At 46.5% G+C, this 15335-nt stretch overlaps 1 protein-coding gene across 15 annotated transcripts in view; it reads right to left on the bottom strand.

Annotated features, from left to right (window-relative positions):
- Window positions 1–15335, bottom strand: part of LOC115130821 (rap guanine nucleotide exchange factor 2-like) — a 154475-nt gene that overhangs the window by 38829 nt on the left and 100311 nt on the right. For 14 of the 15 annotated variants that reach the window (XM_029662302.2, XM_065019778.1, XM_065019766.1 and 11 more), the window contains 2 exons: window positions 7843–7974; window positions 2427–2604 (listed from right to left, as the gene is read on the bottom strand). In XM_029662302.2, coding sequence (XP_029518162.1) covers window positions 2427–2604; window positions 7843–7974 — 310 coding nt within the window. The remainder of the gene's footprint in view (window positions 1–2426; window positions 2605–7842; window positions 7975–15335) is intronic. The other variant, XM_065019776.1, reaches the window with a different exon arrangement.

Genomic DNA, 15335 nt, shown 5'->3' with positions numbered 1-15335 from the left:
GCCTCCTCAACCCTCCTCTCCTCCCTTTCTGCATCCTTTGACTCTCTATGTCCCCTATCCTCCAGGCCGGCTCGGTCCTCCTCCCGCTCCGTGGCTCGACGACTCATTGCGAGCTCACAGAACAGGGCTCCGGGCAGCCGAGCGGAAATGGAGGAAAACTCGCCTCCCTGCGGACCTGGCATCCTTTCACTCCCTCCTCTCTACATTTTCCTCCTCTGTCTCTGCTGCTAAAGCCACTTTCTACCACTCTAAATTCCAAGCATCTGCCTCTAACCCTAGGAAGCTCTTTGCCACCTTCTCCTCCCTCTTGAATCCTCCTCCCCTCCCCCTCCTCCCTCTCTGCAGATGACTTCGTCAACCATTTTGAAAAGAAGGTCGACGACATCCGATCCTCGTTTGCTAAGTCAAACGACACCGCTGGTTCTGCTCACACTGCCCTACCCTGTGCTCTGACCTCTTTCTCCCCTCTCTCTCCAGATGACATCTCGCGTCTTGTGACGGCCGGCCGCCCAACAACCTGCCCGCTTGACCCTATCCCCTCCTCTCTTCTCCAGACCATCTCCGGTGACCTTCTCCCTTACCTCACCTCGCTCATCAACTCATCCCTGACCGCTGGCTACGTCCCTCCCGTCTTCAAGAGAGCGAGAGTTGCACCCCTTCTGAAAAAACCTACACTCGATCCCTCCGATGTCAACAACTACAGACCAGTATCCCTTCTTTCTTTTCTCTCCAAAACTCTTGAACGTGCCGTCCTTGGCCAGCTCTCCCGCTATCTCTCTCAGAATGACCTTCTTGATCCAAATCAGTCAGGCTTCAAGACTAGTCATTCAACTGAGACTGCTCTTCTCGGCGCTCCGCACTGCCAAAGCTAACTCTCTCTCCTCTGCTCTCATCCTTCTAGACCTATCGGCTGCCTTCGATACTGTGAACCATCAGATCCTCCTCTCCACCCTCTCCGAGTTGGGAATCTCCGGCGCGGCCCACGCTTGGATTGCGTCCTACCTGACAGGTCGCTCCTACCAGGTGGCGTGGCGAGAATCCGTCTCCTCACCACGTGCTCTCACCACTGGTGTCCCCCAGGGCTCTGTTCTAGGCCCTCTCCTATTCTCGCTATACACCAAGTCACTTGGCTCTGTCATAACCTCACATGGTCTCTCCTATCATTGCTATGCAGACGACACACAATTAATTTTCTCCTTTCCCCCTTCTGACGACCAGGTGGCGAATCGCATCTCTGCATGTCTGGCAGACATATCAGTGTGGATGACGGATCATCACCTCAAGCTGAACCTCGGCAAGACGGAGCTGCTCTTCCTCCCGGGGAAGGACTGCCCGTTCCATGATCTCGCCATCACGGTTGACAACTCCATTGTGTCCTCGTCCCAGAGCACTAAGAACCTTGGCGTGATCCTGGACAACACCCTGTCGTTCTCAACTAACATCAAGGCGGTGGCCCGTTCCTGTAGGTTCATGCTCTACAACATCCGCAGAGTACGACCCTGCCTCACACAGGAAGCGGCGCAGGTCCTAATCCAGGCACTTGTCATCTCCCGTCTGGATTACTGCAACTCGCTGTTGGCTGGGCTCCCTGCCTGTGCCATTAAAACCCTACAACTCATCCAGAACGCCGCAGCCCGTCTGGTGTTCAACCTTCCCAAGTTCTCTCACGTCACCCCGCTCCTCCGCTCTCTCCACTGGCTTCCAGTTGAAGCTCGCATCCGCTACAAGACCATGGTGCTTGCCTACGGAGCTGTGAGGGGAACGGCACCTCAGTACCTCCAGGCTCTGATCAGGCCCTACACCCAAACAAGGGCACTGCGTTCATCCACCTCTGGCCTGCTCGCCTCCCTACCACTGAGGAAGTACAGTTCCCGCTCAGCCCAGTCAAAACTGTTCGCTGCTCTGGCCCCCCAATGGTGGAACAAACTCCCTCACGACGCCAGGACAGCGGAGTCAATCACCACCTTCCGGAGACACCTGAAACCCCACCTCTTTAAGGAATACCTAGGATAGGATAAAGCAATCCTTCTCACCCCCCTTAAAAGACCTAGATGCACTATTGTAAAGTGGCTGTTCCACTGGATGTCATAAGGTGAAAGCACCAATTTGTAAGTCGCTCTGGATAAGAGCGTCTGCTAAATGACTTAAATGTAAATGTAATGTAAATGTTGTTTCTAGATTTTAAGAGTTTAACGGTGGTGTGGAATAGTCATCCCCTTCTGTGTAATTGGAGCCAGGAAGCAACATAGCAAAGAAGGGGAGGCACCCTGCCTAGCGCCTACACAACGGTAGGGGAAACACTGGCACGCCACAGCTAAATACATTTCGGTTCCCAGAACCTTGTGAGTAGGTTACTTTTGAATCAATCAAAGGGGAACCCTTGAGGGAATGTTAGGGGAACATTCTGTGTTCTAGCAGGGACTCACCTATGTCGTCATCGGTGCGGTCCATTGGGTCCTTCTCCAGGCAGTCCCGCACGATGTCGCGGCTCATGAGGGGGTCCGACACTCGCTCAATGTCCTCCTCGTCATCGTCGTCCTCGGAGTCGACGGCGGTCTCGGGCAGGCCGCTGAGGTCCATGTCGCCTGGCTCGTTTTCCGTGGCCTGAGGGTCAGAGGAGAGGATGGATGTCAGACAGTCACCCAGGATCAAGTCATCATGGATCAAGTCGTCCAGGATCAACAAAAACACAACGGCTTTCTCCATCATAACAACCACCATCAATCTTAGTTTTAATAACACAGAGTGCTGTGAAATGGTCACTGGTCCATACTAAGCATGTCAGCTCCATCCATCTACTCCAAGTAGTAACAGCTGCACACTGGTGGGCTGAGATGAGGTTGGTAAATCTAAATCAAGGTTTTGGTGCAAAAACTTCACATATGGGCTGGTAAACAAAACAACGGCAAGAAGCAGACCGTTTCAATTCAATGCTTCAAAAGCAACAACAATGTCTGAACATCTAGCCTGTTTGGTGAGAATGATAGGTCTGAGAGACACACACAACACTGCATACCAAAGCACCACGCTATGCAAAAAACATTTCATATCTCTCCCTCTCCGGGCTCCCCATTTCCACTTTGACTGACAACCTCTGAAAGAGTGATAAAATATGTACGTAGCAAAGAGAGAAAAACAAACAAAAAGAGAGAGCAAAAGTAACACAATTGACAATGTCACACTGATATTAATAGAGATCTTGGCACTGTGCATCCATCAAGGCTTCTCACATACTATAAATATCGCTAAGAGGCCATATTGTGTGTTTCATGCTCTCAAGACGAGCTCCTCCTCGGAACGAAATCCAGGCACGAAACAGGGAGATAAACTAAAAACCCTCCCCTCCTGTTGAGTGCTAAACGACTCCTCTTACCTGAATAAGGTGCCGAAACTCCAGTCTTTTCACTGAGAGAGACGAAAACAATGTTGCCTTCGCAAACTGCCTGCAGCAGCCTAGTCCAAGACGCATCTTTAGCGCCCGGGCTGCCAGTCGTGTTTTTCAGAGATTCAAAGAGTCCCTGTCTCTCACCGAACGTAGCCCTATGTCATTTATCCTTAACCATCATGTGCAAATGCCTCATTAATGATTCAGGGTGCTGTCTGACTAGCCACTCAGGCGTCTGGAGGTCAGAAAAGTAGGAGGGGCAAGGGAGGGGCCTGATGGGGCGAGAGGGCAAAGGGGCGGGGTTATTCCGTTGGGGAAGGGGTTGGTAAGGTGTGGACTTGGAGTGAAAGAGGACAATCTGAAGATTGAGGTATGTCGGTTCCCAATGCGACAGGGAATAACAGAGGTGGTGAGATGGAAAATCCTAGAAAACAGCCATCAGTCTTCAGCTTGATATGAAAGTCAATGTCTACTGATGCCGAAACCCGGTAGAACACACAGCTAAATTCCACATGAACAAACATTGTTGGCAAATCTCAGGAGACAAAAGAAAAGTAAAATGTCCTAAAATAGCAGGGAGCTAGTCCTCTCACAGTGGCATTAATTTACTAACATCGCTGTATGTCAATTCCATATTACCACCCACCTAGATTTATGAACCAGCCTTATAATAAACTAAATACTCGTAAGTAGTGCGTCGATCATCATTTAGAAGTGTGTGCCTCGGGAGGTTGCAACACCTTCGGATTTGATTCGGACATCCTTTCCACTGAGTTACACAATGTTAGACAGCCCAGTGGGAACGCTGAACCATTAAAAATGTCAAATGTTCTCGAAATACAGAGCACAAGTCAGAACCACTCTGTGTGTGTCATCCATAAATGTGTGGTGAGCAAAAAAAGAAAGGGGTGTGGGTGGTTAATATTTCAACAGGGCTATTCTTGGATCAATGCTTTCAAGCCTCCTTCTGAAGAACCGATTTCATGATTTATTCAGAGGCAAAACAGTCTGCCATGTTTGCCAGGCAGTGACAGAGGATGCAGCTCTACTCTTCTCTCTGGGAGGAGAGACGATGGGGCACTCCAGCTGACATGGCTCGTGGATGAGAGGACTCCGACGAACAAGGGGCATCATCGCCAAGAGCTTTACCCTGGTAGACGTCCATCTTTGAATAGATCTTACACATACAGTCCTGTGATTTGGGTTGTCCTTAACTTCTCTAGGGTAGGGGGCAGCATTCGGAATTTTGGATGAAAAGCATGCCCAAATTAAACGGCCTGCTACTCGGGCCCAGAAGATATGATATGCATATAGATTTGGTAGATTTGGATAGAAAACACTAACGTTTCCAAAACTGTTAAAATAGTGTCTGAGTATAACAGAACTGATTTGGCAGGTGAAAACCTGAGAAAAATCCAATCAGGAAGTAGTTTGTTTTTGTTCCTATTCATTCCCATTACCATATCCATTGACTTAGGACTCAAATTGCAGTTCCTATGCCTTCCACTAGATGTCAACAGTCTTTAGAAATAGTTTCTGGCTTGTCTTCTGATAAATGAGGGAGTAAGACCAGTCTGAATGAGTGGACTCTGCCGTGTCACAGAGCTTTTTCATATATGGTGTTGTCCTCAATATTGTAATGTATATATGGCGTTGTCCTCAATATTGTAATGTATATATGGTGTTGTCCTCAATAGTGTAATGTATATATGGTGTTGTCCTCAATATTGTAATGTATATATGGTGTTGTCCTCAATATTGTAATGTATATATGGTGTTGTCCTCAATATTGTAATGTATATATGGTGTTGTCCTCAATATTGTAATGTATATATGGCGTTGTCCTCAATATTGTAATGTATATATGGTGTTGTCCTCAATATTGTAATGTATATATGGTGTTGTCCTCAATATTGTAATGTATATATGGTGTTGTCCTCAATATTGTAATGTATATATGGCGTTGTCCTCATTATTGTAATGTATATATGGCGTTGTCCTCAATATTGTAATGTATATATGGTGTTGTCCTCAATATTGTAATGTATATATGGTGTTGTCCTCAATATTGTAATGTATATATGGTGTTGTCCTCATTATTGTAATGTATATATGGTGTTGTCCTCATTATTGTAATGTATATATGGTGTTGTTCTTATCACAGAGTTATCCTAGAGACTGGCACAACAAATACCGATCAGCTGCTAACACATCCGAGTCCATTGATATTGTAATTCACTGACTACAAGTTCCTGTGTTTTCACGTTGTACCAACCCCTCTTTCACTCTATGCTCAAGCCCTTATAACAGATAACTCAAACATGCTTGGCGAATTGGCGCGGGCACTAGAAAAGTCTGCAGCACCCGGCCTCACCCTACTATAATCCGAAGTCAAATGTCTGCTGTTTGCTGATGATCTGGTGCTTCTGTCACCAACCAAGGAGGGCCTACAGCAGCACCTAGATCTTCTGCACAGATTCTATCAGACCTGGGCCCTGACAGTAAATCTCAGTAAGACCAAAATAATGGTGTTCCAAAAAAGGTCCAGTCACCAGGACCACAAATACAAATTCCATCTAGACACTGTTGCTCTAGAGCACACAAAAAACTATACATACCTTGGCCTAAACATCAGCACCATAGGTAACTTCCACAAAGCTGTGAATGATCTGAGAGACAAGGCAAGAAGAGCATTCTATGCCATCAAAAGGAACATAAATGTCAACATACCAATTAAGATATGGCTAAAAATACTTGAATCATTCATAGAGCCCGTTGCCCTTTATGATTGTGAAGTCTGGGGTCCGCTCACCAATCAAGACTTCACAAAATGGGACAAAAACCAAATTGAGACTCTGCACGCAGAATTCTGCAAAAATATCCTCCGTGTACAACGTAGAACACCAAATAATGCATGCAGAGCAGAATTAGGCCGATACCCACTAATTATCAAAATCCAGAAAAGAGCCGTTAAATTCTATAACCACCTAAAAGGAAGCGATTCCCAAACCTTCCATAAAAAAGCCATCACCTACAGAGAGATAAACCTGGAGAAGAGTCCCCTAAGCAAGCTGGTCCTGGGGCTCTGTTCACAAACACAAACACACCCTACAGAGCCCCAGGACAGCAGCACAATTAGCCCCAACCAAATCATGAGAAAACAAAAAGATAATTACTTAACACATTGGAAAGAATTAACAAAAAAACAGAGCAAACTAGAACGCTATTTGGCCCTACACAGAGAGTACACAGCGGCAGAATACCTGACCACTGTGACTGACCCAAAATTAAGGAAAGCTTTGACTATGTACAGACTCAGTGAGCATAGCCTTGCTATTGAGAAAGGCCGCCGTAGGCAGACATGGCTCTCAAGAGAAGACAGGCTATGTGCTCACTGCCCACAAAATGAGGTGGAAACTGAGCTGCACTTCCTAACCTCCTGCCCATTGTATGACCATATTAGAGAGACATATTTCCTCAGATTACACAGATACACAAAGAATTCGAAAACAAATCCAATTTTGATCAACTCCCACTATCTATATCTACTGGGTGAAATTCCACAGTGTGCCATCACAGCAGCAAGATTTGTGACCTGTTGCCACGGGAAAAGGGCAACCAGTGAAGAACAAACACCATTGTAAATACAACCCATATTTATGCTTATTTATTTGATCTTGTGTTCTTTAACCATTTGTACATTGTTAAAACACTGTGTATATATATATAATATGACATTTGTAATGTCTTTATTGTTTTGAAACTTCTGTATGTGTAATGTTTACTGTAAAAAAATATATTATCTACCTCACTTGCTTTGGCAATGTTACACATGTTTCCCATGCCAATAAAGCCCTTGAATTGAAATATATAAGAAAGAAAGAAAGAAAGAAAGAAAGAAAGAGAGACGGAGAGACGGACACACAGAGAGAGAGAGAGACGCAGAGAGAGAGAGAGAGTAGATGAGGGATTTAATGGAGCCGCTACAGCAGACCTGTTAATGAGGACCTAGCAGATGGCCCTAAGACTGGATCAGGGCCTGGGCACAGTAGAGCTTGTTCACAACCTGTCCCCACCCCTCCACATGTACATACGCCTGCGCGCACACAATATTTACTCTACACAGATTGTGCGTGTGCACACACAAACAGCAACAGACTGACATTTACTAATGCACACACACACACAAATGCACTCGCAGATACACAGACAGCAGGTTACGACGTCGGGAGCCAATGGGGTACCTGCGTGTGGTAAGAGGATTAGGTGTGATTGGCTATGGGGCCTGACTTCAGTCACGAGATGGGGGGGGCGGGGGGACTGTTCTGTTATATTGGCATTCAAAGGGGTTGAGGGGGGGATGTTGGTGGGAAGTTGTTGGGAGGTTATGGGCCTATAAGGTTATGGGTCTCTCCATGGGCACACAAAGTGTGTTTGGGGGGGGGGGCTGTGCTTACCTGATATATGTCTGACAGGCTGCTGCTTCCAGAGTCGCTGGTGACACTACATCCTGAGTGGCTGGAAGACACGTGGGTCACCTGTGGGTGCAAGCCGTCGGCCAGGTGGAGTCGGCTGAAGTCTGCGGGGAGCTGCACACACACACGCCACACACACGCCACACAAACAGACAGATGGTCAGTTTCACCCGTCTCAACCCACTCACACCACCCACGCATGGCTGTCAGGCATTTAAAAAGGCACTTGGCTACACGGTGGGTGCAACACTTGTCGAGCCCAGACCAAAACATTGTCTATTTTAGATATTAGCGTTACGTACAGTGCCTTGCGAAAGTATTCGGCCCCCTTGAACTTTGCGACCTTTTGCCACATTTCAGGCTTCAAATATAAAGATATAAAACTGTATTTTTTGTGAAGAATCAACAACAAGTGGGACACAATCATGAAGTGGAACGACATTTATTGGATATTTCAAACTTTTTTAACAAATCAAAAACTGAAAAATTGGGCGTGCAAAATTATTTAGCCCCTTTACTTTCAGTGCAGCAAACTCTCTCCAGAAGTTCAGTGAGGATCTCTGAATGATCCAATGTTGACCTAAATGGCTAATGATGATAAATACAATCCACCTGTGTGTAATCAAGTCTCCGTATAAATGCACCTGCACTGTGATAGTCTCAGAGGTCCGTTAAAAGCGCAGAGAGCATCATGAAGAACAAGGAACACACCAGGCAGGTCCGAGATACTGTTGTGAAGAAGTTTAAAACCGGATTTGGATACAAAAAGATTTCCCAAGCTTTAAACATCCCAAGGAGCACTGTGCAAGCGATAATATTGAAATGGAAGGAGTATCAGACCACTGCAAATCTACCAAGACCTGGCCGTCCCTCTAAACTTTCAGCTCATACAAGGAGAAGACTGATCAGAGATGCAGCCAAGAGGCCCATGATCACTCTGGATGAACTGCAGAGATCTACAGCTGAGGTGGGAGACTCTGTCCATAGGACAACAATCAGTCGTATATTGCACAAATCTGGCCTTTATGGAAGAGTGGCAAGAAGAAAGCCATTTCTTAAAGATATCCATAAAAAGTGTCGTTTAAAGTTTGCCACAAGCCACCTGGGAGACACACCAAACATGTGGAAGAAGGTGCTCTGGTCAGATGAAACCAAAATTGAACTTTTTGGCAACAATGCAAAACGTTATGTTTGGCGTAAAAGCAACACACCATCCCCACTGTCAAACATGGTGGTGGCAGCATCATGGTTTGGGCCTGCTTTTCTTCAGCAGGGACAGGGAAGATGGTTAAAATTGATGGGAAGATGGATGGAGCCAAATACAGGACCATTCTGGAAGAAAACCTGATGGAGTCTGCAAAAGACCTGAGACTGGGACGGAGATTTGTCTTCCAACAAGACAATGATCCAAAACATAAAGCAAAATCTACAATGGAATGGTTAAAAAATAAACATATCCAGGTGTTAGAATGGCCAAGTCAAAGTCCAGACCTGAATCCAATCGAGAATCTGTGGAAAGAACTGAAAACTGCTGTTCACAAATGCTCTCCATCCAACCTCACTGAGCTCGAGCTGTTTTGCAAGGAGGAATGGGAAAAAAATTCAGTCTCTCGATGTGCAAAACTGATAGAGACATACCCCAAGCGGCTTACAGCTGTAATCGCAGCAAAAGGTGGCGCTACAAAGTATTAACTTAAGGGGGCTGAATAATTTTGCACGCCCAATTTTTCAGTTTTTGATTTGTTAAAAATGTTTGAAATATCCAATAAATGTCGTTCCACTTCATGATTGTGTCCCACTTGTTGTTGATTCTTCACAAAAAAATACAGTTTTATATCTTTATGTTTGAAGCCTGAAATGTGGCAAAAGGTCGCAAAGTTCAAGGGGGCCGAATACTTTCGCAAGGCACTGTAGATGTTTGCATGGCATGTGAAGGCCTTTCGCCTCTGTGTAGGGCACAGGTGGAGTAAGGGGAACCAGTTCCAAAGTGAAAATGTAGAAATTATGCGACAGTGGGTGAGTTGAGTTCCCTGAGGGATTCTAGATGTCATTTATTTCAATCTTCTGCAGTTCATTTGATGTCCCTCTACATTCATTTAATTTCAATTAAAAAGGCCTTAACACATCTCATTCCCCTGTGGTTTACTTACATAGCCGTCTGAATAGAACATACGTGAACACATTTTAATGAAGCCTGCGCTTTAAACGCTAAACTACTTCCAAATAATGAATAATCAAACTAGCAGCTGTTAATTACATTTCCCACTTTCATGGCATCCATGGAGAACATTTAAAGAGTTTAACACAATCTACGTTTTAGTCCGAATACAAGAGGTATTTATTTAACATGAAAATAATCATTTATTTTAAAACGTAGCTCAACATTATAAGCCCCTCCGTAATAGCACCAATTACCCGACGCTTGTAAGTGCATACAACCAAGATCAATTCAATTTGAAAGCGCAGGCAGTTGGTTGGCAAACCTTGCCGTTCTGTTTCCTGTTCATATTTACTGAGCTCCTCGTGTGTATGGAAAGTAGCCCTAGGCCAAGCAGCCGGGGGCAGTTGGGTAGCCCTAGGCCAAGCAGCCGGGGGCAGTTGGGTAGCCCTAGGCCAAGCAGCCGGGGCAGTCGGGTAGCCCTAGGCCAAGCAGCCGGGGCAGTCGGGTAGCCCTAGGACAAGCAGCCGGGGCAGTCGGGTAGCCCTAGGCCAAGCAGCCGGGGCAGTCGGGTAGCCCTAGGCCAAGCAGCCGGGGCAGTAGGGTAGCCCTAGGCCAAGCAGCCGGGGCAGTAGGGTAGCCCTAGGCCAAGCAGCCGGGGCAGTCGGGTAGCCCTAGGCCAAGCAGCCGGGGCAGTCGGGTAGCCCTAGGCCAAGCAGCCGGGGTAGTCGGGTGCTGGGTCTTGCGTGCTGATGTAATTGACTGGGGTTCAAACCCGGGTATCGAGTAATTCACAAGATTGTGTCATCCCGTTGAGCTAAAACCTTGATAAGACTTCAGTGCCAATGGCAACAAGCATGTATAATTACCAGACTCCAATATACACTGTGGTGTTAAGTCACACAGACTCATTCCTACATTTACATTTACATTTAAGTCATTTAGCAGACGCTCTTATCCAGAGCGACTTACAAATTGGATTCCTAGATATATGAAGATGACTGCGCAACATACAACCACCACAAGTCCCAGGGCAGAATTAGCATTAAAAAAGGTAGAATCCGCAGTTGCTACATCCACTTTTGGACATATAAATTAATGATTTGCGCCCATTGATTTTTTAAGAATATAATGTATAAATGCCTTGAACTTAGATCAACTGTCACACTCCATGAGAACCCCAAAATAGAAGTTTATATTTACATTGGAGTAAAACAAACAAAATTTTTATTGCCTCAACCTGGTTAAAACTATCATTTAGATTTTATGAATGCCATCCATAAATTTGAGTGGTTACGTTTCTCAAGGCCCATCTCTCAGCTTTTTACCAGAACAGAGCTGGGGTGGACACTTTGTTTCAAGTGCGGATTCTAGCTTTAAAGCGAATGGTGCAAAATGGTGCGAAATCTCAAGATGTCCAACTCGTCTAGCAGAAGAAGGACAATGGCAAGTGCTATTCGCAATCCACAAGCACATCTTTCCAAACTGACCCAGGCCTATGTTAGGAGTGGAAAGACCATTAGGTTAAATGTATCAAAGGAAGACATAGGCTAATCCAAGAGGCATAGTTGAATATGAATATTTGAGTGTTTTAATGTATCTATTTATTACCACGCTCAACCATTTAAAGGAGGCAGTTGCTCCTTAAAGCCGACCCCCTGGCCGTGACACAGGCATAGATTTCTATTTCACCTTTATTTTGACATGGAGTCATGCATTCATATTTTAATCGTCACACCTAAAAGCCCAGCGCATGTGATACAAATAATGTTGCTCTTTTTAGCCATCTTACATATAAAACCTTATTTGCTCATCACAAATGGTGAATAACTCACTACAGGTTAATAAGAAGGATGTGCTTGGAATGATGCACATAACTCTGCATTGTTGGGTTGTATTGGAGAGAGTCTCAGTCTTGAATCATTTCCCCCACACAGTCTGTGCCTGTGTTTAGTTTTCATGCTAGTGAGGGCCGAAAATCCACTCTCACATAGGTACAAGGTTGCAAAGGGCATCAGTGTCTTAACATCGAGATATTCCAAGTCAAGAAACTCTGAGCGCAGCCCAATCCAGAAATCGTACACAGGCTTCTGATTAAATCAAACTTTCATAGAACTGTTTGTTGCAATTTCGATGAGGCTCTCTTGTTCAGATATCGGTAAGTGGACTGGAGGCAGGGCATGAAAGGGATAATAAATCTAGTTGTCTGTGTCGTCCGTTTGGGAAAGTACCTGCGTAATTGTGCACCCAACTCAGTTAGGTGCTTCGCTATACCACATTTGACATCGTCCGTAAGCTTGAGTTCATTTGCACACCCCAAAAAAGTATCATACAATGGAAAGACCTGTGTGTTGTCCTTGTTAAAACCTCTTAAGGATTGGACCCTTTTTTTCCCAATTTTCGCCTAAATGACAAACCCAAATCTAACTGTCTGTAGCTCAGGACCTGAAGAAGGATACGCATATTCCTGATACAACTTGAAAGGAAGCACTTTGAAGTTTGTGGAAATGTGAAAGGAATGTAGGAGAATATAACATTAGATCTGGTAAAAGATAATACAAAGGAAAAAAACATGCATTTTTTAATGTATTTGTTTGTACCATCATCTTTGAAAAGCCATAATGTATTATTCTAGCTCAGGCGCAATTTAGATTTTGGCCACTAGATCAGGGCGTCACAGCCATAAAGAAAATGTGAGAAGCAGAAACGAACTGGAGAATAGTATTGCTCCAGATACTAGGCCTATACTTCTAAACATGCTCTTCACCACCACCAAGTACATGTGGGCAGGTAAACAGTCATGAAACATTAAAAGTATCATCCAAAATTAAGTCCCCCCCAAATGATTGTTTGAATTTAAATAAGCACTATGTTGCTGATGGATTGTGAGGAAACACCTTCGATAAGAGACATTCTTGGGGTCTCACATGGTTCACAAATGGAATAGATTGGATGTGGAATACATTTGGAGGTTCATTTGATACTAAATCAGTTTGACTCGACATGTCCCTTGATTCAAGTTCATAGTAAATCTGACTCCATGTGTAGGGGTAGAGAGAGGCTGAGGAGGAGGGGTAGAGAGAGACTGAGGAGGGGGGGTAGAGAGAGCCTGAGGAGGAGGGGTAGAGAGAGGCTGAGGAGGAGGGGTAGAGAGAGGCTGAGGAGGAGAGGCTGAGGAGGAGGGGTAGAGAGAGGCTGAGGAGGAGGGGTAGAGAGAGGCTGAGGAGGGGGGGGGGTAGAGAGAGGCTGAGGAGGAGGGGTAGAGAGAGACTGAGGAGGGGGGTAGAGAGAGCCTGAGGAGGAGGGGTAGAGAGGCTGAGGAGGAGGGGTAGAGAGAGCTGAGGAGGAGGGGTAGAGAGAGGCTGAGGAGGAGGGGTAGAGAGAGGCTGAGGAGGAGGGGTAGAGAGAGGCTGAGGAGGAGGGGTAGAGAGAGACTGAGGAGGAGGGGTAGAGAGAGGCTGAGGAGGAGGGGTAGAGGGGCTGGAGGTGTAGAGAGAGGCTGAGGAGGAGGGGTAGAGAGGCTGGAGGTGTAGAGAGAGGCTGAGGAGGAGGGGTAGAGAGAGGCTGAGGAGGAGGGGTAGAGAGAGCTGAGGAGGAGGGGTAGAGAGAGGCTGAGGAGGAGGGGTAGAGAGAGGCTGAGGAGGAGGGTAGAGGGGCTGGAGGTGTAGAGAGGGCTGAGGAGGAGGGGTAGAGAGGCTGGAGGTGTAGAGAGAGGCTGAGGAGGAGGGGTAGAGAGAGACTGGGGAGGAGGGGTAGAGAGAGGCTGAGGAGGAGGGGTAGAGAGAGGCTGAGGAGGAGGGGTAGAGAGAGGCTGAGGAGGAGGGGTAGAGAGAGCTGAGGAGGAGGGGTAGAGAGAGGCTGAGGAGGAGGGGTAGAGAGAGGCTGAGGAGGAGGGGTAGAGAGAGGCTGAGGAGGAGGGGTAGAGAGAGGCTGAGGAGGAGGGGTAGAGAGAGGCTGAGGAGGAGGGGTAGAGAGAGACTGAGGAGGAGGCTGTAGAGAGAGGCTGAGGAGGAGACTGTAGAGAGAGGCTGAGGAGGAGGCTGTAGAGAGAGGCTGTAGAGAGAGGCTGAGGAGGAGGCTGTAGAGAGAGGCTGAGGAGGAGGCTGAGGAGGAGGCTGTAGAGAGAGGCTGAGGAGGAGGCTGTAGAGAGAGGCTGAGGAGGAGGCTGTAGAGAGAGGCTGAGGAGGAGGTTGTAGAGAGAGGCTGAGGAGGAGGTTGTAGAGAGAGACTGAGGAGGAGGGGTAGAGAGAGGCTGAGGAGGAGGGGTAGAGAGAGACTGAGGAGGAGGGGTAGAGAGAGACTGAGGAGGAGGGGTAGAGAGAGACTGAGGAGGAGGGGTAGAGAGAGACTGAGGAGGAGGGGTAGAGAGAGGCTGAGGAGGAGGGGTAGAGAGAGGCTGAGGAGGAGGGGTAGAGAGAGGCTGAGGAGGAGGGGTAGAGAGAGGCTGAGGAGGAGGGGTAGAGAGAGGCTGAGGAGGAGGGGTAGAGAGAGACTGAGGAGGAGGGGTATTAACATTGGTTGTAATGACTCAATCAACAGCTTTTTAAAGGTGGGAAAGGTGACGACTTGACTGTTCTGTTCCTGGAATAAACTTCCAAATTCTCCATATTCTACGGAGAGTTTTTCTGGTTACTAAATCACGCGTCAATATTCCTCACTTACAGTAGGCTATATAAATGTTTTAATTAATTAGGAACCATCACAGAATTGTAGATTAGGCATATTATGAGTAGTAGTAGAGAGCACACCAGGTCAAGGAATTTAAATAGTTGGTGTAGCACTTCGAAACAGTGAAACGTTATTCAACAGACTGAAAGCCAAACCAACAGCCTAAATTGGTCTTCTCAATCAAAGCAGAGGCTGTGGTGTGCATGTGTGTATGCATGCGTGCGTGCGTGCGTATACACGCAAGTGTGTGTCGGTGTGGCCCACACCCCTAATACATTCACACTCAAAATATCATTGTGAATGTGATGTCATTACAGCGTGTCAAAGATGGCCGTCTCATTTCATTAACTGGCTCAGTGCACAGAACCAAATGATTCACCAGGTGGGCTAAAGCCAGAACCAGGCCACAAGCCCTTCATCTGGTCACAACCCCACTGAACCCCCTTCAGCAGAGTAGAGATGCACTATTAGTGGACCCTGAATGGTGTTACAAAGATGAAGATCTTCAATTGCAGTCTGCAATGAACCAACTGAATGACATTCCCTGGCACTATGTATTTAGTGGAAATATCGGTTTTACATGACTGGACACTGAATTGATACACATGACCTACAACTGCAGTCTGTATTGGACATCACTGATATTTAA

This window comes from Oncorhynchus nerka, linkage group LG6, assembly GCF_034236695.1.
Source record: "Oncorhynchus nerka isolate Pitt River linkage group LG6, Oner_Uvic_2.0, whole genome shotgun sequence".
Taxonomy (NCBI): domain Eukaryota; kingdom Metazoa; phylum Chordata; class Actinopteri; order Salmoniformes; family Salmonidae; genus Oncorhynchus; species Oncorhynchus nerka.
Note: the sequence above shows the minus strand (reverse complement) of the source record. Positions and strands in the feature narration are given on the sequence as shown.